At 36.5% G+C, this 24076-nt stretch overlaps 1 protein-coding gene across 2 annotated transcripts in view; it reads left to right on the top strand.

Moving 5' to 3' along the window:
* LOC110110038 (actin-related protein 8) overlaps positions 1-24076 on the top strand; it is an 82754-nt gene that overhangs the window by 24999 nt on the left and 33679 nt on the right. For both annotated transcript variants that reach the window (XM_020841327.2, XM_028700225.1), the window contains one exon: positions 23906-23987. In XM_020841327.2, coding sequence (XP_020696986.1) covers positions 23906-23987 — 82 coding nt within the window. The remainder of the gene's footprint in view (positions 1-23905; positions 23988-24076) is intronic.

The raw sequence follows: 24076 nt of genomic DNA, 5'->3' as shown, positions 1-24076 counted from the left end.
TACCACTGATATATAAAATTTAAGCATATATAAAATTACTCATGCATATTCTTTTTCATTTCTTATACAATTAAGCATATATAACATTTTATGTACAATATATCTTTATAGTTCCGATTTCCAATTAATTATTCTTTTTCATTTTCATTTTTTCATTTAACATTTATTCCTTTTTCTTTTCAATTAATACAGGAGTGCCATCTAAATGGATAAATAAAGGTAAAATCATTTCCATTTGCTTTTAACGTGCACGATTACGTTGCTTCCCCAGCCAGTACTATAAGGGGGTGAACTCCTGTAATTTGCATGTATACACCTTGTTCATTTTTCATTTATATTTTCTTTTAGAGATACATTGCCAAAAATCTGAAATCCTTCAGTAGCCATAGGAATATGGTCAACAAAAGCGTCGATGTCAAGCATTTCTTCAACTCCTGAAAACTCTGCTCACACTCAGTTGCCCATTCAAATTTCACATCCTTCCTAGTTATCTTGGATAAAGACAAAACAATCTGAGAGAATCCTTTCACAAACATTTGTAATAACTTGTTAAGCTTAGAAAACTTATAATTTTTGTTACGTTGGAAGGTTTTGGCAACTCAACAATTGCTTTCACTTTTTCAGGATCTACAACAATGCCTTCACCATTAATAGTGTGCCCCAAGAATGTAATTCTCCTTAATGAAAAACTCACATTTAGAAAACTTAGCAAACAATTTATGTTTTCTCATTAAACCCAAAACAATTCTCAAATAATCAACATGCTCCTCATCAATCTTAGAATAAACTAATATTTCATCAATAAAAACTATTACAAATTAATTCAAATAATGTTTGAAATTTATGTTCTTCATGTTCATAAATTTTGCTAGGGCATTGGTCAATCAAATGACATTATTAAAAATTCATAATGCCCATACTAGTACTAAAGGTTATCTTCTGAATGTCATTTTCTTTTACCCCGACTTGATGATATTCAGATCTAAGATCAATCTATGAAAATACAGAGGCTCCTGATAACTAATCTAATTAATCATCGATCCTTGGTAGATGATATTCGTTCTTGATAGTCACTCTATTCAACTCCCTATATGCAATACAAAGCGGCATTAATCTATTTTCCTTCTTAACAAACAACATTGGTGCACTCCAGGGGGATGTACGAAGTCTAATGAAAGCATACTTGGCAACAACGAATGGTGCACCACGGCGCTAAGTTTCCCGTGGAGCCATGGCGCATAGCGCACGGCGTGGCCCGTGCTATTTTAATGAAATTGCACGCGCTATTTGCACATTATGCCATTCGCCATTGCTCATACATGGTGCAAATAGGGTGAGTTATTTTGATGTGTCAGGCCGCGCCAAACAAATAACGTTGTATATGCACACCCCGCGCCATGCTCCATGGCGCATGCCATTTCGTAGCTTGACATTATGAATGAAACCTTTCTCAATTAACTCCGATAATTGGCTTTTCAATTCCTGCAATTCCTTCATAACCATTCTATAGATTGTTTTCACAATTGGTGCGATTTCTGACTGAACATCAATTGTAAATTCTACCTCTCTCTCTCTTGTGGAAACTTATTAGGTCTTCCCCAATATCCACAAAATTATTTATCACATGAATAATATTCATCTCACCATTTATGCCCTTACCAATCGCCAACTTAGCTAGAAAAATCAATTTGCTTACTTTCATGCATTTATTTACCTTAACAGAATTTAGTATAAAGGAACTTACTCCCTTTTAACATAGAAAGTAAAACTCCCTATCCTTAGGCCAATCAAATTTGATTCTTCTGTTCCAACAACATTCAATAGCAGCAAAATATTTCACTCACCAATTCATGCCAAGATTACTTCCAATTCACCTAACGGTAAGACAATTAACTTAGATCTGAATTTCTACCAGCTATCACAATGTCTATTGAACATAAAGCACTAGCAAGCATAAAATTACCAACCAATAATTTAATACACAATTCAGGAGTGAATATAATAGGTTCCAAATATAATTTGCCACGTGAAATTTCAATTAAATGAGTTGAAGCACCATAATAAAAAAGTACTCAGGCAGGAACGTCTGAAATAGTAATCATTCCTATCATAACTTTTGGAAACTTTTGAGTTTCTTAAGAAGTTAAAGCAAACACTTGACTTGAGACACTTCTTGTACTGTCGTCTGGGGCTTCTCACTTTTCACTCGTTATTGGCCTTGCACCTTTAGATTTTCTATCCTCTGAACATTCCTTTGCTCGCCACTTCCCTGTGCATTTTTTGGACAATTCCTCATTACATGACTGCGCTGTCCACATGCATAGCATCGTCTTGAATTCCCTTGACCTTTTCCTGCATGAGGCTTCCCACATGTATCACAAACTGTTATTGTGCGTAATCCTTCATGTTGTTGTTGTTGTTGTTGTTTTTGAATAAATTTATGTTTCTTAAATTAACCTCCTATATCGTCAAATGTCTTTTAATTGCTGCCTGTCTCCCATCTCTGTCTCACCATCTTTAAATATCTTTCTAGCAATCTGGTACTCTCAACCAATTCTAAAAAATCGTTGGTATGCAAATGAATGAAAGGTTGTCGCGGCTAATCTCTCAAACCCTTCAAAAACCTGAATCATTTTTACGCAAGCTTCCTGATAAGCTGGGGAGGATATATCGACAAAGATGTAATTTTGCCTCATGCTAAAGTACAATCTTTGCTCCCTGAATCATATTCACAAAACTCTCCTGCATCGTCTGTCTGGCAGACAGAAGAGCATACTAATCTTTGAAAACTTGTTCAAATTCCTCCCAAGAGATCAATTCGTCGGGTCTACAATCAAATTTTTCTAAATGCTAACCTCTCCACCACCTTTTCACTTTACCTTCCAATACTAAAATAGCTAAAGACATCCATCTTTCATTAGGGAATTTCATTCATTTTAAGCTTTTTTCAATCATGATTAGCCAGTCCTCAAAAGCTCTAGCATCTGCTCCTCCCTTGAGTATAGGTGGCTTTAAATTCTAAAACAACTTCAGATTCTTATCTATCTCCACACTCACAAGAATATTGGTACTACTGCTAGGGTTGGTAGGCATCATAAATAGTTATGGGTTCGTGAAACTGCTATAGTAGGTACAATTGCCCCAACCAAGGATTTCTTTTTCTCCATCATCTGCATTTGTATCTGTATCTGTATCATTGCCCCCGACATTGATTATCCATAATTAGGAATCACTGGCACATTTTTTTTCCTTAGTACACTATCCTCAATCGATGCAACATTTTCAGGACCTTCAGGTGCTCAATTTAGGATGTGCCGACTAACAATTAATTTCCTTAGAAATTATTTTTGCCATAACTCCTGTCAAAACATGAAGATCATTACTATTTAGTGCATTCATTGATCAGAATCTAAACATGCCTACACTTAACTATTGATGCAGGATGCAATAGAGGAAATACCGAAAAACATTTACTTTATATCACACTATACTTCAATACAATTCTTGTCATTCAAAATAAAACTATTATAAAAGATATTATAACTTAAAACATAAATCAAAGGTGAAAGCAGTTGAGAAATTTTCTCGTACAGAACGCCTACAAAAAAAAAGTAAATTTAAAATTACAACTAAACCTGACACTATTTTGGTTCAACTTTATCTTTCTCCTTTCTTGCAAGAATAGACAAAATATTATTTGGTGTATTTGGTGAGCTACGATGCATATAAAGATATACAATTCTAATACAGTAATAAGTGTAAGAAATAACTATTAACACTAGCATGGGCAGGTATATTAATGGGTATATAAGTCACTTATATAAAAGGAAAATGTAGGGTATGTAGTATATAAAATGCAATATGATAGATTTCACACCCCATTTTGATCCCATATAGTCAATCTAGATTGTGACAGAGAGGAAGAATCAGAACATACCTATTTCTTACTAATACCTATTCTAAATTACTTCTAGCAGAATCAGGTGAGTAAGAAGTAGCATATTCAAACTTTCCTAGCGTCTCAAGTTTTGTATATAAGAACATGAAGCTTATGTAAAATACCTCAAATAAATTGCAAACCTTAAATGAAATACAAAACTTTACTAAAATTTTTAAAATTCATTTACATACTCAAAAGTGTCTGTACAACTTCTACTCAGATCTTTTTGCACACCCAAAAAGTGTATGTACACTAAAAAATCCAGTCACCTTTTTTGTCTACTGCCATACTGGTTCCTTCTCCTTTCTTGCAGTACAACCACTGCTTATGAGTTAGGGCTCAATGAAATACGTAAGTAATATATAAGCAATAATAAAAATGTTTGCAATTAATTGAGTACGCATAAAAGTTTCTATAATAGACATAAGATGTACATAACATCATTTTCTATTATGTTTACAGTTCAACCCTTTTAGGCAAGTCATATGATAATTATAAGTTTTTGTACCCTTCTAGCTTTCTCTTTCAAGGTTAGGTTTGAATTCTCAACTTTTATAATTAGAAGCTGCTCTCATTCAAGGTTGGGTCTGAATTTTCAACTTTTAGAATTTCGAGTGTTGGCTTACCTCGTTAGGTCTTTCTCATTTACTTGTGTAGGCCTATCTCCCATATATGACTTATTTCACCTTTATAATCATTCATTTTTAACCATCATAAAATGTGTTATTTCTTGTACCCGCTACTTAATAAATCAAGAAATTTATACATGAAGGAACTAGAATGAAATACTATCACAGCCATAACAAAGGTGAGTTTGCAAATATATAAAATTTTACTATTTCTTATGACATTGTTTGGATATCTCACCTTGCTAGGAATTAGCTTTGCTAGATAGATCCTACTTTCTTTTGCTCTTGTATACCATCTAAAGTATAAGTTTTCTTCATTTATGCATGCATGCATTTAATATATAAAATAACACAACTTATATGAAAATTTACTTGAAATGAACTCATTCAACCCAAAGTCTCACCTCTTAATCCCTTCTTCCTCTCTACTTCCTTTCTTTTATATTTCTTTATTGTTTTCTGTATTTTCTTATCTTCACTTTACTAATTTCATCAAAAAGACATAAATTTTAACAACTATTATTACCTAATATCAACAAACACCAATGCCCTTGCCTGCCTTAGCTTTTCCTCTTCCTTTTCCTCACTAGTTTCTGAAATTACAGCTGATTTTAGAAGTTTACAGTAGTCTACAACAGCCTTCACAACAGCCCTATGCTGAAATTTCAGCAAGCAATATAATAGATTTTGCACACAATGATTTCAGCACCAAATACTGATTTCGGCAAACACCCTTTTTCCTTACTGATTCCCACAAATACAGATTTCTGTACCCAAGAATTTTAGCAAACTTTATTTCAGAAAACACTGAATTAAGATTACCACTGTTGATTTCTCCAAAATTTCTGAAATTCCTATGACAACCCTCCACCTCTTTCCTTAACTATTGTTTGAATTCAACAAAACTGATTTTTTTTTTGTCTTAGCTGTTCTCCAACAGCTAGCAGCCCACAGTGTCACCTCTAGCTCTCCCTATCCCTACAACTTGTGGCCTGCTTCGAAAACCAGAGAGGATCGGGTAAGGAAAAAAAGAATGTGATGAATATTACTCACTTAATAGTCACTTAACTTATTAACTAGTATAATATACTAAAGTAATTCCACTAAGATTCCACTATCAGTTGTTCCCAGCCGCTTGATCCAACACTCCATTTAATCAGCCTTTGCATGTGTGGATAAGGGGATTTACATTAGGAATATAAAAATATACTTTTTTGCTTCATTGCTTAGTGGAATATGAGTATTATAGCAGACCAGGCTCACCTGAATTACCCCTTCAATTACATGTTATGTAATATCTGTCACGACCCGGCCCGGTGAGCTCGCAAGGGTGAGACGGGAACGAAAGTCGAATAGTAGGAATCAATGTTTAAAATTGCGTATTCGGGTATTGAGGCGTTTTTCATTTGTGAGGCGAGGCGTAAGCCTCAAGGCGTTTTGAGGCGTAAGCCTCAAAATCAAAAGATTGCGTAAACATAAAATGATAAATTTTTTATATACTAATGAGTGAATAATATAAAACATAAAAAGACATAAGATATTATGTGAAATCAAAATATCCCAATAATAAGACAACATGAAATATAGTTCAACTCAAAATTCTATCTTTCCCAAATCCCAGTATTCTTTTCATTAACATATAATTCAAATTTCCAAAAATAAATAGCAATGACATATCACATAAGAACTCATAAGTCATCAGCACTGTCATCACTAAGGGGTTCTTCATTTGAATCATCATTATGATGAACTGCTCTCTCCCCTTCCTCCTCTCCTATAGAATCCAATGTCGGACATTTACTTCAAAATTTATGTAAGTTTTAATATATATATAGCGTGAGGCGTAAGCCGCATGCCAGTGAGGCGAGGCGGGCATCATAAAAAAAACTTGAGGCGTAAGCATCGAGGCATTTTTTGCTGGAATTGCGCAAAGGCGGGCCTCAAAGCGAGTCTCATATTGCGCAATTTTAAACCATGATAGGAATTAAAACCTTTACATTGCAATATATAAAACATCTTCAATTTGTAAGAAAGAGCCGCTAAATAAACCAAAATAAATTTATCTTGCTTTCTTTCTATTCATTCATCAACATCTCAACATAATAATTCAAATATAAAGTTTCCAAAATATAAAAGGTGTCCAAAATCCTTTCCTTACATTTCATCTCTAATCCTTCTATCTGAAAACATAAAAAACAAAAAGATAAAACCTGTCGCCCATCGTCTCTCTACGACGGTACGTAAGGGGAGGTCTATCTGCCATTATCCTTTACCAGGTTCTCCTGAAAAGTGTCCCATAAGTAGGGTGAGTCACAATTCAGTAGATGTAAATGACATTCAAATAAATTTAGATACAAAAGAAGAAACTACAACATGCTTCTATGTCTCAATAAATGAATAATCAATATGTTATAACATTTATCTAAGGTGAAACATGCCTTTACTTAAATCTTTAAGCTCTCTTTCTTTGCATAATCTTGAAATTCTCACTTTTTAATCATTCATGCCTCAAATAAAAGCCTCATATGCATATAACATAAAGATGTAATATTTATAATATCATAATATATAACACCCGTCTCGGAAGTATCATTTGTACTGATCAGGTACACAATAATTGGCCATTCCTTCATTATTTGATTCAAAAAAACCTCTTTACCATTTGGCTCAAAAGAGCTCCATTTCCATTGCTCAAAAGAGCTTCTTTACCATTGATATTTCTGCGTCAACATGCACATGCATATATTCCTTACATATTCATAAAAGAGGCTTATGTAAACCATTGAAGTGTATGTTCTCATATGAAAATATATATTTGCTATGCTCAAATGTATATTGCATGTAAAGAGAAGACATATGTAAACTTGAAAAGAAGGAAACAAGAGATTTATCATCGAGTTCTAATATTGCATAAAAAGACTTTGCCTTTACGTCAAATGATCATGAGCTTTTATAATGAAACATGCTAGCCATATTGATATCACAAAGATCATAAAAAAAGAAATGTCATTTTCATGTATTTGCATGTAAGGAGCTTTCTAAATTTAAGAGAATTCCATTTCACCTACCTCACCATAATGTGATTCGTCAAAAGTCCTTACGCCCTTTTTTCTTACGCAATCAAAATCTACATGAGACAAACATAAAGTGTAAACATTATTTTGTTCCCTCTCAAACCTCTAAAAACCCTAAATTAAGAACATGTAAATATTTCATACTCCATGCTTTGATTTTCTAAATAACCCTTCTCTTAAACCATGTTAATTTTATTTTTATTTCCACTAGAATTAAGATTTTATCATAACTCTAGCATTTGGAAAGCCTCATTCAAGTCTTTGCTCACCTCAAACATACAAATCTCCTCTTTCCCTTAAACTCAAGTTAACATACAACAATTTATTGGATTCATCTAATTTAAAATTTGAAAAACAATAACTTATGCTAAAGCTAAAATCCTTTCTTGAAAACCTTAATTATTGGAGCATGAAAAATGTCTCCTATAAAATAGCTTCACAAAAAAGCTTCCTAACATCATTTAGAAACTTTACTACAAAGACATTTTGAAAGAAAATGAAAATTGGAGAAAACCCTAAATTTTAAAATCCATATTTTTTTTCTGGAAACAACTCATTTTTGGGTTTAGAAACATCTCCCTACCCTTCCCTATCTTTATCTTAAAGAAAACTTAGGTTTTCCCAAAACTCTAATTTTGTTACCTTAGTGAAAACTCCATGAAAAGACGAGGAAACTCTTGCAAACAACGTACCTTAACTTTCCTTACAAGTTTCCTTCAATTTCTCTCACAAACCGTTGTCGGAAACCGCCTCTAGGACCGCCAGATTCGCCTCCTCGTCGCCGTGGGATCTTTTCATTAATTGCCTAAAGTCCTAAAAGCCCTTACTTAAAATCATCTCTACTCAAATGACATCAAGGGCATAGTTGTCATATTGAGATTTTCAAAAATTTTAACTCCCAAAATAATTAAAATCCAATATGGGTTCTTTACATCGATTCACTCAGAATTTTGCGTACTATTTTAAAAATTTATTGCGTCGAATTCCGACGACTTTGAATTTTTCACTTAAAACTTATCGCGATGCATCGAAAAGCGTGCGAAGTTTAAAATGACATTTTGCGGGTTTTACAATTCTCCCTCCCTTATAAAAATTTCGTCCTCGAAATTTAAGACAAGCTTGATAAATCATACCTCAGTCAAAAATGTATGGGTAGCTTTTTCTCATCTCTGATTTCTTCTCCCAAGTGGCTTCTTTTTCAGATCCATGCTTCCAAAGAACTTTAACATAAAGAATCTCTCTGCTTCGAAGTTTCTTAACAACATAATCTATGATCTTCTTAGGTTATTCTACAAATGTCAGATCTGGTTGGATATCTATTGATTCAGTACTGATTTTCTGAGCTTCATCTGAAATGTATTTACCTGAAGAAGAAATATGGAATACATTATGTACTCTACTCACATGAGTTGACAAAATCAATCTGTAGGCCACACTTCCGATTCTTTCTGCAATTTTAAAAGGACTTACATATCTTGGACCCAGTTTTCCCACTTTGCCAAATCTCTTCACACCTTTCGTAGGACAAACCTTGAGGAATACAAACTCTCCAACATCAAACTCAACTGATCTATGTTTGACATCATAGTATTTCTTCTGTTTATCTTGCACAATTTTCAATCTATCACAGATCAGTCTTATCTTTTCAGTAGCATCATCTACTAAATCAGCTCTAATGATCTTTCTTTCTCCTGATTCAGCCCAACATAATGGAGTTGGACACTTCATAAGGAGCCATACCCATACTTGATTAGAAACCGTTGTTATAAGAAAATTCAATTAGTGGTATGTGTGTCTCCAATTTGCCACCAAAATCAAGTACACATAATCTGAGTAAATCATTTAATGTCTGAATAGTTCTTTCTGATTGACCTTCTGTTTGAGGGTGGAAGGCTGTACTGTAAGTAAGTCTAGTGCCCATTGCCTCCTGAACCTTCATCCATAATATAGAAGTGAATCTCCCATCCATATTTGATACTATCGATCTTGGTACACCATGAAGTCTAACAATCTCATTAACATACACACTTGCCAATTTCTCAACAGCATCAGATTGTTTGATAGGTAAAAAGTGTGCCGACTTGCACTACAGGAAAAACAATGAAAACCGGCGGTTTTTTCCGGCGGTTAGTGTAAGATTACCGGCGGTTTTACAAAATACCGGCGGTCTAACGGCGGTTTAGTGACCGCCGGTAAAAACGGCGTAGGAAACAAATTCCGACGGCCTTTTACCGGCGGTTTATTTTTGCGGCGGTTTTCCGGCGGCCTATACCGCCGGTGATAACCGGAATTTCAACCGTCGGTCTGTCGGCGGTTTTATAGGTAAAGGCTGCAATAAACCTCATGGCTTTTGATGTTCTATTTTAACCATTTGGCTGACAGTACACTTAGCCACCACTTTTGCTACACTTCTCTTCATCCCTGGCCACCAAAAATATTCCTTCAAGTCTTGGTACATCTTGTTACTATCTGGGTGAAAGGTATAACTTTAATAGCGAGCTTTTTGAAAAATATCCTTTCTTAAGTCTCCAACATCAGGGATGCAAATTCTGCCTCTATACCGTAGTAGATCATCCTCATCAAGCTCATACTCCACTTGACCTACCTTTACCATATTTAGGACTTTCTCAAATTCTGCATCTTGTGGCAAAGCTTCTCTTATCCTGTCCTTCAATGTTGACTGAATGATCATCTGATTCAAAGCCACAAACTTTGCATTATTGGGCTGGACTATTGAAATCTCTAACCTATCCAAATCTCTTATCAATTCATGTTGTTGTGTAATCATCCAATTGACACTACTAGAAGTCTTTCTACTTAAGGCATCTACAACCACATTTGCTTTACCTGGATGATATTGGATATCCAAATCATAGTCCTTAATAAGATCTAACCATCTCCTCCGACTCAAATTCAACTCTTTCTGTGTAAAGATGTATTTTAAACTTTGGTGGTCAGTAAATAATTCACACTTAACTCCATACAAGTAATATCTTCATATATTCAGGGCAAAAATCACTGCAACTAACTACAGATCATGGGTTGGATAGTCTCTTTCATGATTTTTCAGTTGCCTAGAAGCATAGGCAAAGACCATTCCATTCTGCATTAATACACAACCTAACCCTTTGTGTGAGGCATCATTATAAAGCTGATATCCATCCGTCCCCAAAGGAATAGTAAGCACTGGAGCAATCATTATGTAAAACCCGCAAAAATGTCGTTTTAGGCCTCACACGCTTTTCGATGCGTCACGACGAGTTTTAAGTGAAAATTTTAAAGTCGTCGGAATTCGACGCAAGAAATTTTATAAAATAGATCACAAAATTCTGAGCGAAACGATGTATAGAACCCATATTAGATTTTAAGTATTTTGGGAGTTAAAATTCCCGAAAAGCTCTTAATGACGACTTTGCCCTTGGTATCATTTGAATAGATATGAATTTAAGTGAGGGCTTTGAGGTCTTTATGCATTGTAATGACAGAATCCCACTCTTATTAGGGGACCAAAATATTTCGGTCCCCATTCCTTCGTGTATCCCGAATCGAGCGGACAAAGGAGAAGAAGGCGTCGGGTAGGAGCGGCGACGGGAGAGCTTGGGAGTAGTTTCCGACGACTGTTCGCGGAGGAAATCGTAGGGAAATTCAAGGGAAGGCTAAGGTAAGTGGATTGCAAGAGTTTTCTTTCATTTTTCTTTGAGTTTTCTCTAAGGAATGAAAGTTAGAGTTTTGAGAAAAATTAAGTTTTCTTTGAGATAAGTTTAGGGAAGGGTAAGGAGATGTTTTTAAACCTAAATGTGAGCTGTTTTTATAAAAAATGTGAATTTTGGAAATTAGAGTTTCACTCAAAGTTGTTTTTCTTTGGACATGCCTTCATAAGAGTAGTTCCTAATGATATAAGAGACACTCTAATTGGAAAATAATACAAGGTTGATGAAAATTTTAAGTTTTAGAATTTAGGATTTTTCCCTAGTCAAGGAAATTTTTTATCCTTATGGTTTCAATTGGTTTTTGGAAGGCTTTTAGAGACAAATTTAGTGGTTTTATATGAAATGCAAGTTTTTTTAAATTTTGATTTAATTTAATTCAAAAATTAATGATATTTTAATTATATTTTGAGTGTATGGAGAAATATTGCATGCATAAAATCTAATATTTTGGACTAAATCCTAATATTGAGAGAGAATGGGGTTGAGAAATGTCATGAATAGCAGGAGGGATTTATTTTTGAAAGCATAGACATGACATATGGTTGAGCTCTTTATTATCTTAAATTAAGGATTTAGGAAGTTATGTGGGGACTAGTTTTACTTACGCATTATGTATGTCTCTTTTAGATATTAAACGTGTGAAGGAAAATGTTTGATTGGACAATCGGAAGTGGTGCACAAGTTGAGGTAGGTGAAATGGACTTCTTTTAAATTTAGAAAGTCTTTTACATGCAAATACATATAAATGATATTTTTCTTTTTATGCTCGTTATGATATCCTTATGACTCATATTCCCTTATATAAGTTTATGATTACTTGATGTAAATGTAAAGTCCTCTCTATGCAATATTAGAACTTATGAATGAATCTCATGCTCATTACTTTACATGTATTACACATGTCTTTCATTTACATGCAAATAAACATATGAGCATAGCAAGCATGTATATCCTTATGAAAACATACATTTGAATAGTTTATGAATAGTTTACAAAAGTCACTCTTATGAATATGTAAGAATTATGTGCATGTGCATGTTGACGCGGAAGTATCAAATGATAAATGAACTATTTTGAGCAATAGTAAAAGAGGCTCTCATGAGCCAAATGGTAAAAGAGGTTCTTTTGAACCAATGGTAAATGAATGACAAATTTTATGTACATGATTAGTACAAGTGATACTTCTAAGACGAGTGTTATATATATATTGTAGGCTCCGAAAATTGGGGCCCACGCCTCCGCTCGCCGCTTTTTTCTTTTGGCGATGGAGTTTTAACGAATTAAGTTCCGGGGTAAATTTTGGAAGGCAGATGGGTTTGTAGATAAGACACTACCCAGAGATTTCGCCCTCATTTTACGAGGACTTTATGATCTGAGTTCTGGTTTCTTATAGGCGCAAGCCCCTATAGTTAGTTACCCCTCCCGATAACGAGAGAGAACTTTCGATTAAGGCTAGTCATCGATCAGATACGTGTTATCTGGTATATAGTAGCAGCAATGGGTTTGGGTATAGGAATTGGGTTTGGATATTTAAAAATAGAAATTGCATCATCCTGCACTTAAAACGGATGGTGGGGGAATGGATGATAGACCCGATCAAGATCCCATGGTTCCGTCGTCCCGGACCATCGTGGTCCCTGGTCTACTTAGTCAGAGGAGGTAGTCGACCCAACCTGACAGAAGGATCCTTGTCGGCAGCCATGAGTTGCTTCGTCCAAGGGAACCTTGTAGACTTGGGATGAGTATTTGCCTAGGGGAATAAATTTGAATCAACCTTAGCTGACAGAGGGCTTCGTGCCCTATAGATCATATCCTATTGATTCATATCTCAAGGATTTAATGCCAATAAGGAGCGTATTGGCGCTGGCCATTACCGGTATTTCGTGGTGCCATTTGGCGGCAAAACCACTCGGTTCAGAGGGCCCTGGGTCGTCATAACCGTTTATCCTGCAGTGCCATTTGACGGCTAACCGCCGGTCAGAGGACACGTACCACGTCCTTACTGGCAGGAGATTGTTTGAGAATGAATCCTAGTGATATTTTCGACTAGGCATTTGGCTCTACGTGAGCTAAAGTTATATTTGAATTTGTCCACCTTGGCAAATTGTTGCGGAGGGTGGATGGATTTTACTTTAAGATATTGATGATTTGATTTTAGTTTTAAATATATGAGATTTGGGATTTATTGGATTTTGGACTTTATGGGTTTTTTGGGTGGAGCTTGGATTTTGAATGGACTTTTGTGAGACATTTAAAAATATTTTGTGAACCCCTCCAGTTGAGATCATCGTTCAACACGGCTATCATCGGGGTGTTCGGGGTCATTTCTGTTTTTTGATTGAACCTTGTCAACTCTGTCTGGCTGTCGACAGAGGATCGGGTTTCATAGGCTTTATGCCTTTGTTTGTGATTTTTCTTGATTGTGGGCCTTGAATGCCTAATATGAATGTATTGAAATAAATACACTGGTCGCCACAACCGTGTATTCGTTTAAAGGTTCGAACCCTGTCGACTTCTATTGATCCGTATAGAAGAATCAAGTTCGAACTAGAATTCACTTATCGACCCGCGCAGCATCCCTAGGCGTCACGTGTGTATCAATAACACGCTCGTCGGGGCCCATGCGGGTGTTTGATTGTATACCCCTTTAGTGTACCTATGTGCATATAATTTATATTGCATCTGTAGGGGTACTTTGAAATATTTGTAGTCGTGCGTATAACTGTCATTTGGATGCATACAACATTTCATTTGAGAGCTTATACACGCCTTCTATCCGCTAGTACGAGTGTTGCGGATCTGGTGGCGTTGCGTTGTAGATCGTAGACGCCTTCTGTCTGCTTGTATATGTGTTGCAGATTCGGTGGCGTTGCGTTGTAGATTGTAGACGCCTTTTTTCTGTTTTTATAGATGTTGCAGATCCGGTGACGTTGCGTTGTAGATCGTAGACGCCTTCTGTCTGCTTGTATATGTGTTGCAGATCCGGTGGCGTTGCGTTGTAGATTGTAGACGCCTTATGTCTGCTTTCATAGATGTTGCAGTACTGGTGGCGTTGCGTTGTAGATCGTAGACGCCTTCTGTCTGCTTGTATATGTGTTGCAGATCCGGTGGCGTTGCGTTGTAGATCGTAGACGCCTTCTGTCTACTTGTATATGTGTTGCAGATCCGGTGGCGTTGTTAGTCTTGATATTGACTCCCCCCTCTAATTCACCGGGGATGGGATTTTCTTGAAATTTGGAGTCAATGACTGCTGATTTGGACAGAATTCCTTTTAGGATATTCGGTGTAGAGGACTTGTCATTTCTGGTATTTGTAGATATCGGAGCTGTTTTCTTCCTGAGTATAGGATCAAGAAGAGGCATTGGAACACAAAGAAGTTTAGTTCTGATTTATTCAAAACACTTCTTTTCTTCTGCCAGGAGGTGTTCTTTTTCGTATATCGAGTTGCCCTTGTACCCAATGTACTTGTAGATCTTGATCACCACTGTCGTAGGTGATATCAATACTTGTGCCCACAGTGGTTCGATGGTGCTTACGATATGCCCACTGTTGTTATCCACAAGCGGTTTGTACTCATTTGCAAAGACCCGTTGTATCCACTACAACCTTCTAGAAGTATTTGTAGGAGGGTCATTATTTTTGTATCACATCCACCTTTCACCAATCTCATGTGGTCTGATGTCTAGATTTGTTTATAGAGGACGGATCTTTGACTATCTAGTAGTAGTGTTGCCTTCTCAATCAACAGGCATTGTAGGGATTGTCCTAGGAGTTCGTTGCATTCATCTTTCGTGTGCATCGAGATTTCATCTCCTACTTGCAACTTGTTGTTAGCTTGGACGACTGTGCACTTAGATTTTGATTTGTTCATTCATCCAAAGCCCAGTTCTATGTATTCCATTGAACCCAAGTCCAAGGTTCAACTCATGCTTGAGTCTTGTGTGTTGTTCTTGAAAGTTCAAGTTCTTTATTGCTCATGTCAAATTTGGATCCAACTTGAGTTCAATTTGAGTTCCCTACTCTCCACATCTTGTTCCAGTTTGAGTTCAAGTAGTGAGCTTGAGTGATCTTATTCAATTCATGTTAGAGTTCATTTGAGTTTGAGTTCTATGTTCGGGTCCCCTGATGTTGCACAGTTCGAGTTCCAAGAACAAGTTCAAGTGCTTGTTCAAAGTCTTCTGGGATCTTTTGAAGTCCTTGCAAGTTCAGTTTCATGTTCAAATTGATTTGAATTGGGCTTCAGTTTGATTTTATTCTTATTTGAGTTTGAACCTTTAGAAATCATTTAGAATTTGTTCAGGTTTAGGTCCACAAGTTCACTGTTCATCGTACAGGTCCTCTGCTCATTTTAGTTCAAGTTCTGTACATTTCTGTTCAAGTACAGGTCTTCTATATTGTTGCCCAAGAAGGTCTTCTTATTGTTCAAGTCTTCGTACATTTCAGTAAAAATTTCGGCAGCACCCTGACATATTCCCCGTTTGGGGGAAAATAGGGGAGCTGGGCCTTCCCACCACGCTACTAGAGCGTGTATGGTAGGTGTCCTTAGACACCGCGGCCGTAGTAATTTTCATCCCACCACGCTACAAGAGCGTGTATGGGGCCTTCAGCAGTACCCGTACAAGAACACCAGTAGCACTCCCCACCACGCTATAAGAGCGTGTATAGGGCTTACCCACCTCGTCGTATGCGTCGCACCGGGCTCCCTCCTATCGTGCTACAAGAGCGCGTATAGGTGGTTCCCCGGTCCGCTGCAAACGTCGAGAATGAGATTTTGGAACATCATACCTTTGCGTAGCAGTCGTCGGCGGTGTCAGTGTCGAGGTCGAGGACCGTCCCCACCACGCTACAAGAGCGTGTATAGGGCTTACCCGCCTCGTCGCACATGTTGCACCGGATTCCCTCCCACCGTGCTATAAGAGCGCGTATAGGGGGTCCACCGGCGCGTCAAGCACGTCGAGGGAGGGTTTAAGTTAGAAATTTATACCTTGAAGTCCGACGGGGATTGTCGCCGGGGTGAGCAAAGTCGAATAACCCTGAAGGATTGGAGAGGCACGTCAAAGGGGAGAAAGTTATCTCCACAGCCCGTGAACTCCCATTTTTGTTCCGATCAGAATGACGTAACTTCCTATCCAACGGGAAGGAAGAGTCGTCGAAGGCACGAGGTCGTCCAGCCACGAAGACGTCGAAGGAGCGATGTCGAGCTGAGGGAGGGAGCTCGGGAGAGGAGGAACCAGCCGCGAGTGAGCGAGATCAGGAGAAGAGGCCGAAGGCCTCTTTTTCGTTGGCTTTTAATGACGATAGGTGGGTCGTGGAGGCGACGTGCGAGGATGTGACTTCGTCGTGCGGGCGACTTACCGAGGTCGTGAGATGGCAGTGGCAGAGTAAGTGAGTGATTTTGATTTTTTTTTGTTTCTTTGCACAGGTCAACATATATATATATATATATGAACATTGCATATTTATGTTACATGCATTTGAGACTATCATTTGATGCATGAACGTTTTAAAAGGAAGATTGAAAAGGTTATGAGAGGAATAAGAACTTGAAGGTTGAAGTAAAGACATGCATCACCTTAGACAAAATGTTGTAATATGTTGATAATTCTTTTATTTAGATATCAAAGCATGTTGTAGTTTTCTTTCCTTGAACCTAAATTTATTTGAATGTCATTTACACCTATTGAGTTATGACTTACCCATGTTGTGGGATACTTTTCATGAGGATTTGATAAAGGATAAATGGCGAATAGACCTCCCCTCACGTACCGTCATAGGGAGACGACGGGCGGCAGGTTTTGTTTTGTTATTTTTGATGTTTTGAGATAAAAAGGTATTTATAGATGTTATATAAGGAAATGATTTTTAGACATCTTTTATATTTTATAAACTTTATGTTAAAATATTATGTTGATGTGGTGATGAATGAAATGAAAAATTTTACTTGGAGATTTATTAGTGGCTCTTTCATCATGATAAGAATGTTTGGTATATGTTTGGAGATATGTTAATAGAGTAATGTGAAGTTTTTTATTAATTCCTACTGTCCTACTTTCGTTCCTGCCTTGCACTTGCGAGCTAACCGAGCCGGGTCGTAACAAAGAGTGGTATCAGAGCAAATGATTTAAGAATAATAATTTTTATGAAAGAGCCAATAGGATGATCCTATAGGTTAGAGTATGTATAAGATGCATGTGCTATATATTGCTTAGATTATTTTGTTGAATTATGTCTTAGGGCTGAGGAATCTGAACCTGATGCCACTGATGGCAATACTGGAGAGGTCAGGAGGGATTTGCCAGCAGCAGCGGATCCTCAAGGTAGTAACATTAATGCTACTTTGGATTCTTTCACACAAATGATGACGGCTATGGCACAGATGATAAAAGAGTATTCAGACTAAAGCTGGAGGTAGTGAAAGCACGATGATGGACAAGAATTTAAAGTTATTCCAAGATATAAAGCCTCTATCATTTGTAGGAGGTGGACCCATAGAGGCGGAGGATTGGTTAATGAATGTTGAGAAGATATTGGAAGGAATGCTATGCCCTCAAGATAGAAGGGTTACCTTAGCTGCTCATGCCTTCAATAGAGAAGCAGAGAGATGGTGAAGAAGTCAATTAGAAGAAACTTTTGGAGGAAGACCTAGCATCCAAGTGACATGGGAGGAGTTTGCCAAGGTATTTAGAGATTGATATGTATCAATGTCTGTTAGAATACAAATGCATGACAAATTTAATAGATTGGTACAGGGCAACAAGATCATTACACAGTATGAGGTTGAATTCACAATGTTCTCTAAGTATGCCTCTCATCTAATCTCAAATGCTATCGCTTTCTAAGTGGCTTAAGGGATATCATTAGACAACCATTAATCCCTTTTGGCATTGAGGATTATGCTACCTTGGTTGAGAGGGCAAGAAGAATTGAGAGTGACTTGTAGAGTACTCAGAGGAGAAGAGTTTTTCAAAAGAGGAAGAATGAAGATAGATCAAAGCCTATCTAATCTTTTTCAATCTAGAAGATCTATCTTCATTCTTCCTCTTTTGAAAATATCTTCTCCTCTGAGTACCCTGGAAGTCACTCTTAATTCTTCTTGCCCTCTCAACCAAGGTAGCATAATCCTCAATGCCAAAAAGAATTAATAGTTGTCTAATGATATCTCTTAAACCACTTAGAAAGAGATAGACATTTTTTTCAGCATTGGGGATTAAATGAGAGGCATACCTAGAGAGCATTGTGAACTCAACCTCATACGGTGTAATGGTTCTATCGTTCTATACCAATCTATTGAATTTGTCTTGCATCAACCTCCTAGCAGACATCAGTACATACCAGTCTCTAAATACCTTGACAAACTTCTCCCAAGTAACTTGGTTGTTAGGTCTTCCTTCAAAGGTCTCTTGCAATTGGCTTCTCCACCATCTCTCTGCTTCCCCATTGAAGGCATAGGCAGCTAAGGTAACCCTTCTATCGTGAGGGCATAACATTCCTTCTAATATTTTCTTTATTCTCATTAACCAGTCCTCCACCTCTATGTGTCTACTACCTATGAATGATGGAGGCTTCATATCTTGGAATTATTTTAAGTTTTTGTCCATTGGGATACTTCCACTGCCTCCTGTCTGAGTCTGAGTACTCTTTATCATTTGGGTCATTGCTGCCATCATCTGTGTGAAAGAATCTATAGTAGCATTAATGCTACTACTTTGAGGCTCCGCTGCTGCTGGCAGATCTCTCCTGACCTCTCCGGTATTGTTATTAGTGACATCAGTTTCAGGTTTCACAACCCTGAGACATAATGCAACGAAACAATTTAAACAATCTATAACACATGCATCTTATACATACTCTAACCTATACGATCATCCTATTGGCTCTTTCATATTAATCAATATTCTTAAATCCTTTGCTCTGATATCACTCTTTGTCATGACCCGGCCCAGTGAGCTCGCAAGGGCGAGGCGAGAACGAAAGTCAGACAGTAGGAATTAAAACCTTTACATTACAATATTTAAAACATCTTCAATTCATAAGAAAGGGCCGCTAAATAAATCAAGAGAAATTTATCTTTCTTTCTTTCTATTCATTTATCAATATTTCAACATAATAATTCAAACATAAAGTTTACAAAATATAAAAGGTGTCCAAAATCATTTTCTTATATTTCATCTCTAATCTTTCCATCTCAAAACATCAAAAACAAAAAGACAAAATCTGTCGTCCATCGTCTTCCTACGACGGTACGTAAGTGGAGGTCCATCCGCCATTATCCTTTACCAGGTTCTCCTGAAAAGTGTCCCATAAGCAGGGTGAGTCACAACTAAGTAGATGTAAATGACATTCAAATAAATTTAGCTACAAGAGAAGAAACTACAACATGCTTCTATGTCTCAATAAATGAATAATCGTGTTTTAACATTTGTCTAAGGTGAAACATGCATTTACTTCAACCTTTAAGTTCTCTTTCTTTGCATAATTTTGAAATTCTTCCTCTTTAATTATTCATGCCTCAAACAAAAGCCTCATATGCATATAACATAATGATGTAATATTCATAATATCATAATATATAATACCCGTCTTGGAAATATCATTTGTACTGATCCGGTATATAATAACTGATCATTCCTTTAACATTTGGTTCAAAAGAACCCCTTTATCATTTGGCTCAAAATAGCACAATTACATTGCTCAAAAGAGCTTATTTACCATTGATACTTCTGCGTCAACATGCACATGCATTTATTCCTTACATATTCATAAAAGAGGCTTATGTAAACCATTTAAGTGTATCTTCTCATATGGAAATACATATTTGCTATGCTCAAATGTATATTGCATGTAAAAAGAAGGCATATGTAAATTTGAAAAGAAAGAAACAAGAGATTTATCATTGAGTTCTAATATTGCATAAAAAGACTTTGCCTTTACATCAAATGATCATGAGATTTTATAAAGAAATATACTTGTCATAATGATATCACAAAGAGCATAAAAAAGAAATGTTATTTTCATGTATTTGCATGTAAGGAGTTTTCTAAATTTAAGAGAATTCCATTACACCTACCTCACCACAATGTGGTCCGTCAAAAATCCTTACGACCCTTTCCTCTTACGCAATCAAAATCTATATGAGATAAACATAAAGTGTAAACATTAATTTATTCCCTCTCAAACATCGATTCGCTCAGAATTTTGCGTACTATTTTATAAAATTTATTGCGTCGAATTCCGACAACTATGAATTTTACACTTAAAACATGTCGCGAAGCATTGAAAAGCGTGCGAAGTCTAAAATGACATTTTGTGGGTTTTACAATATCGATGACATTATTATAAGCCAAATTCAACTGTATAGGAAGTGTAAACCATACAATCACAATATGCCGTCATCATTGTTAAATATAGATATCCTAGGAAATCAATATGATTGTATTATATATTAGTGTATAAGCGGTTTACTAGATAATTCACATGTCTCAATTTAGATAAATTGCACACAGCAGCATATAAAACATACTTATGTCTCACATAATGACATGTGAAATACTATGTATTATAGTTTAGAGTAATTACACGCAGAATGCACAGACGAATGTCACACTACTATTAAAGTAGATACACTTATACATTCATACAAAAAAATCAACTTGCCTACTATACTTAACATAATTGCATATCTTACCTCCTGGACACATTTACTCACTAAGTCGGACAACTCGTGTCCATCTGCGTATATAGGGCACCTTCTAATTTCTCCTTCTTATGCACAACTAAGTGTCAATTCCATTTGCACTACGAACATCCAATCAATAACTGAACACAGTTGAAGTTGAAATGTTAATTATACAAATCATATAAAATTTTCTTATAGGTACATAATAACTTTTTATCTCTTCTCTCTCTCTTCTTTCTTTCTTTCTTTCTTTCTTTCTTTCCTATTTCTTCTTCCCTTATTGTCACTAAACTCTCACATTCATACCCCTAATTCCATTCAATTCATAACCTTTGCCATCACCCAAAAATGCAACAACCCACACGCCTCAACTTCCCGGCTATGACCCTTAATCAAGAAATCAAAAAAAAAAAAAAAAATCGGTACTCTCAACCTAGATGGTGCAGAATGTTGGATGATTGAAGTGGAGGAATGCATCGGGCTTGTTGTGTGATAAAAAAGTCCCTCTCAAGCTTAAGGAAAAATTTTATAAGTTGGTAGTTAGATCTGCAATGCTTTAGGGGTGCAGAATGTTGGCCATTAAAAAAAAGTATAATATTAAGTTAAGTTTTGCAGAGATGAGGATGCTTAGGTGGATGAGTGACTTTACTCTTAGGGACATGATACGAAATGAGCATATTTGTGAAAATGTTGGAGTGGCTCCATTGGAAGTTAAGATTAGAGAGAGTCACCTTTGATGGTTTGGTCACATAAATGGCGGCCTTCCAATGACCTAGCTAGGAAAGTAGATGCATTAGATTTGACTTATGTTAAGAAAGATAGATGTAGACCTAAAAAGGTTTGGTTAGAAAATATTAGAAATGACTTTCTTTATTAATAGATGAGAATTTGACTCTTAATTAGACACATTGGAGAAAAAGGATTTATGTAGTCGAGTCCAAATAGTGGGATAAAGGCTTGTTGTTGTTGTTGTTGTACTCTCAGCCCAGCTATAACAGCAACACTACTACCCAGCCCAACACCCCTTTGGCCCCTTTAACTTTACGTGATTCCACACTCGTAGCTTCTCAGCTTGAGCCCTATGTCGCCCCAACTCCAACTCCCGCCGCTCAGTTTGCTCCGGCATGCACAAATCGAGAAATGCCAAGGCTTTTAGGGTTACATTAAGTATTCTTAGGGTAAAGTAATTTCCCTAATTGCCCTCCTCCAAATCTCTTGTATGACCACCACATGTTAATATTTATTACCCTTGAAATAGTACTTTTTATTTTTAAACAGTAGCACATTTAACTTAAGAAAAGAGTGCAAATAGGATTTAATTCCCTCACTTCCAATTTTTGCAATTCAGCATATAGATCTATATGTCAAAATTGCTCCCATCAACTAGTGGAAACAATGATATTAAATTTTCCCAATTTTGTGAAAATTGGGATTTTGAGATATTTTTAAGTTGAGCTAGATGTGGTAGATATTTGTTCAAATTCGGGTTTTAGAAAAGTCCATCTATGTGTTGTTTGTGTGCACACACATATACACTCAAGCGTGCATGCAGGCACTCATGAGGTCACATGCACGACTGCATGCTCGCCATTTCATCTTCTTACATGTACACGCACACATACATGCACGCATGCTCGTGCACACACACATGCACGCATGCATGCATGCACACAGTCATGCATTTGCTGACATATACCCACACATGTGTCTACATGCGTACATACTAACATGCATGCTACACACCTGTACACACACCCATACACGCATGCATACATAAACATGCATATACACACACACCCAACCAAACCCACAAATGGACACATGCGCACACACACATGTATTTGCATGCATACACTCACATACGCACACATACCCACAACATGCACACACAGATCACACATGCATGTGTGAGGCACTGGGCTTCACAATTTGACTAACTTTTCTCATATCTATAATGGTGAACATCTCATTGTTTCTTTTGGTAATTTGATTGAAATCCATTGATCAAAAGTGCTAGGTGATTTAGGGCACTGTATTTTCCACTTGACTGCCTGAGGCACGGGGCATCTTCTTTGATGCTTGCTTGGGCCATTCAACGTGTCAATTAGGAAATGATTATATCAAGTATAAACAAATTTTAAACATGATGGGTATTTTTTAAAAGTTTCATTGTATTCTAAGTTCAAATAGACAATCTTAAGCAAGTGTAAGGGATGATTTAATTTTTGTTACTAACTATTCCATATTTGTTTCATATGTGCTTTTTTTCCATCACTAATTTCTCCCTCCCATTTTTTTCTCCTCACATTCCTCTTTTTCTTCATAATCAAGATTTATTTTTCTACGCATGAAGCTCTATATCTAGATTTTGTCAACTTATTTCTAGTACATATCTTTGTTTCTCCAACTTCTGATTTTCTTTCTTATCACCTTTTGTCAAATTAACACCATGGAAAACAAACTTATCTTTTGCGTATGAAGTGTTAGCATCCATACCTTCAATCATGGCAAAGAGCCCGCTCAATTGCTTGGGGCAATAAGGACAGACGATCACCTAGGCATACCTTTGTAATTGAGCTCATCCAAGAGATGTGCGTGGAGCTATGGCCATGCCCGAGCACCTAGGCAAGTGCCCAGCTTACCTTCAAGAACAGTAGTTAAACACAACTGCTTTAGCTGTCTTGATTTTTGTACTTGCGCTTTTAAATCTTTGTATGCAGATTTGCTTTCTTATGATTTACATGTCTACTGAAATTGAAGTCTTATTCTACTTTGTTATGTTACTAGTGTATTTAATCATTGATGCTTGAAATCTCATTCTACTTAATTATGTTGTGTATTTGATCACTGATTGTATTTCATACTTAAAATTACAGGCAGTGTTGGCCCTGTATGCTTCAAAACGTACTTCTGGAATTGTTGTAAATATTGGATTTCATGTCACTTCAGTTGTACCCAGTAAGTTTCTTTATACATAAGAAGGTTTATTTCCTATTTGTTTCATAGTCGTATTCTGATATGCTGGTTTCCACGTCTGAAAGCTAATT

This window comes from Dendrobium catenatum, unplaced genomic scaffold, assembly GCF_001605985.2.
Source record: "Dendrobium catenatum unplaced genomic scaffold, ASM160598v2 fragScaff_scaffold_1470, whole genome shotgun sequence".
NCBI lineage: Eukaryota > Viridiplantae > Streptophyta > Magnoliopsida > Asparagales > Orchidaceae > Dendrobium > Dendrobium catenatum.
This window is presented reverse-complemented; position numbering and strand designations above follow the sequence as displayed.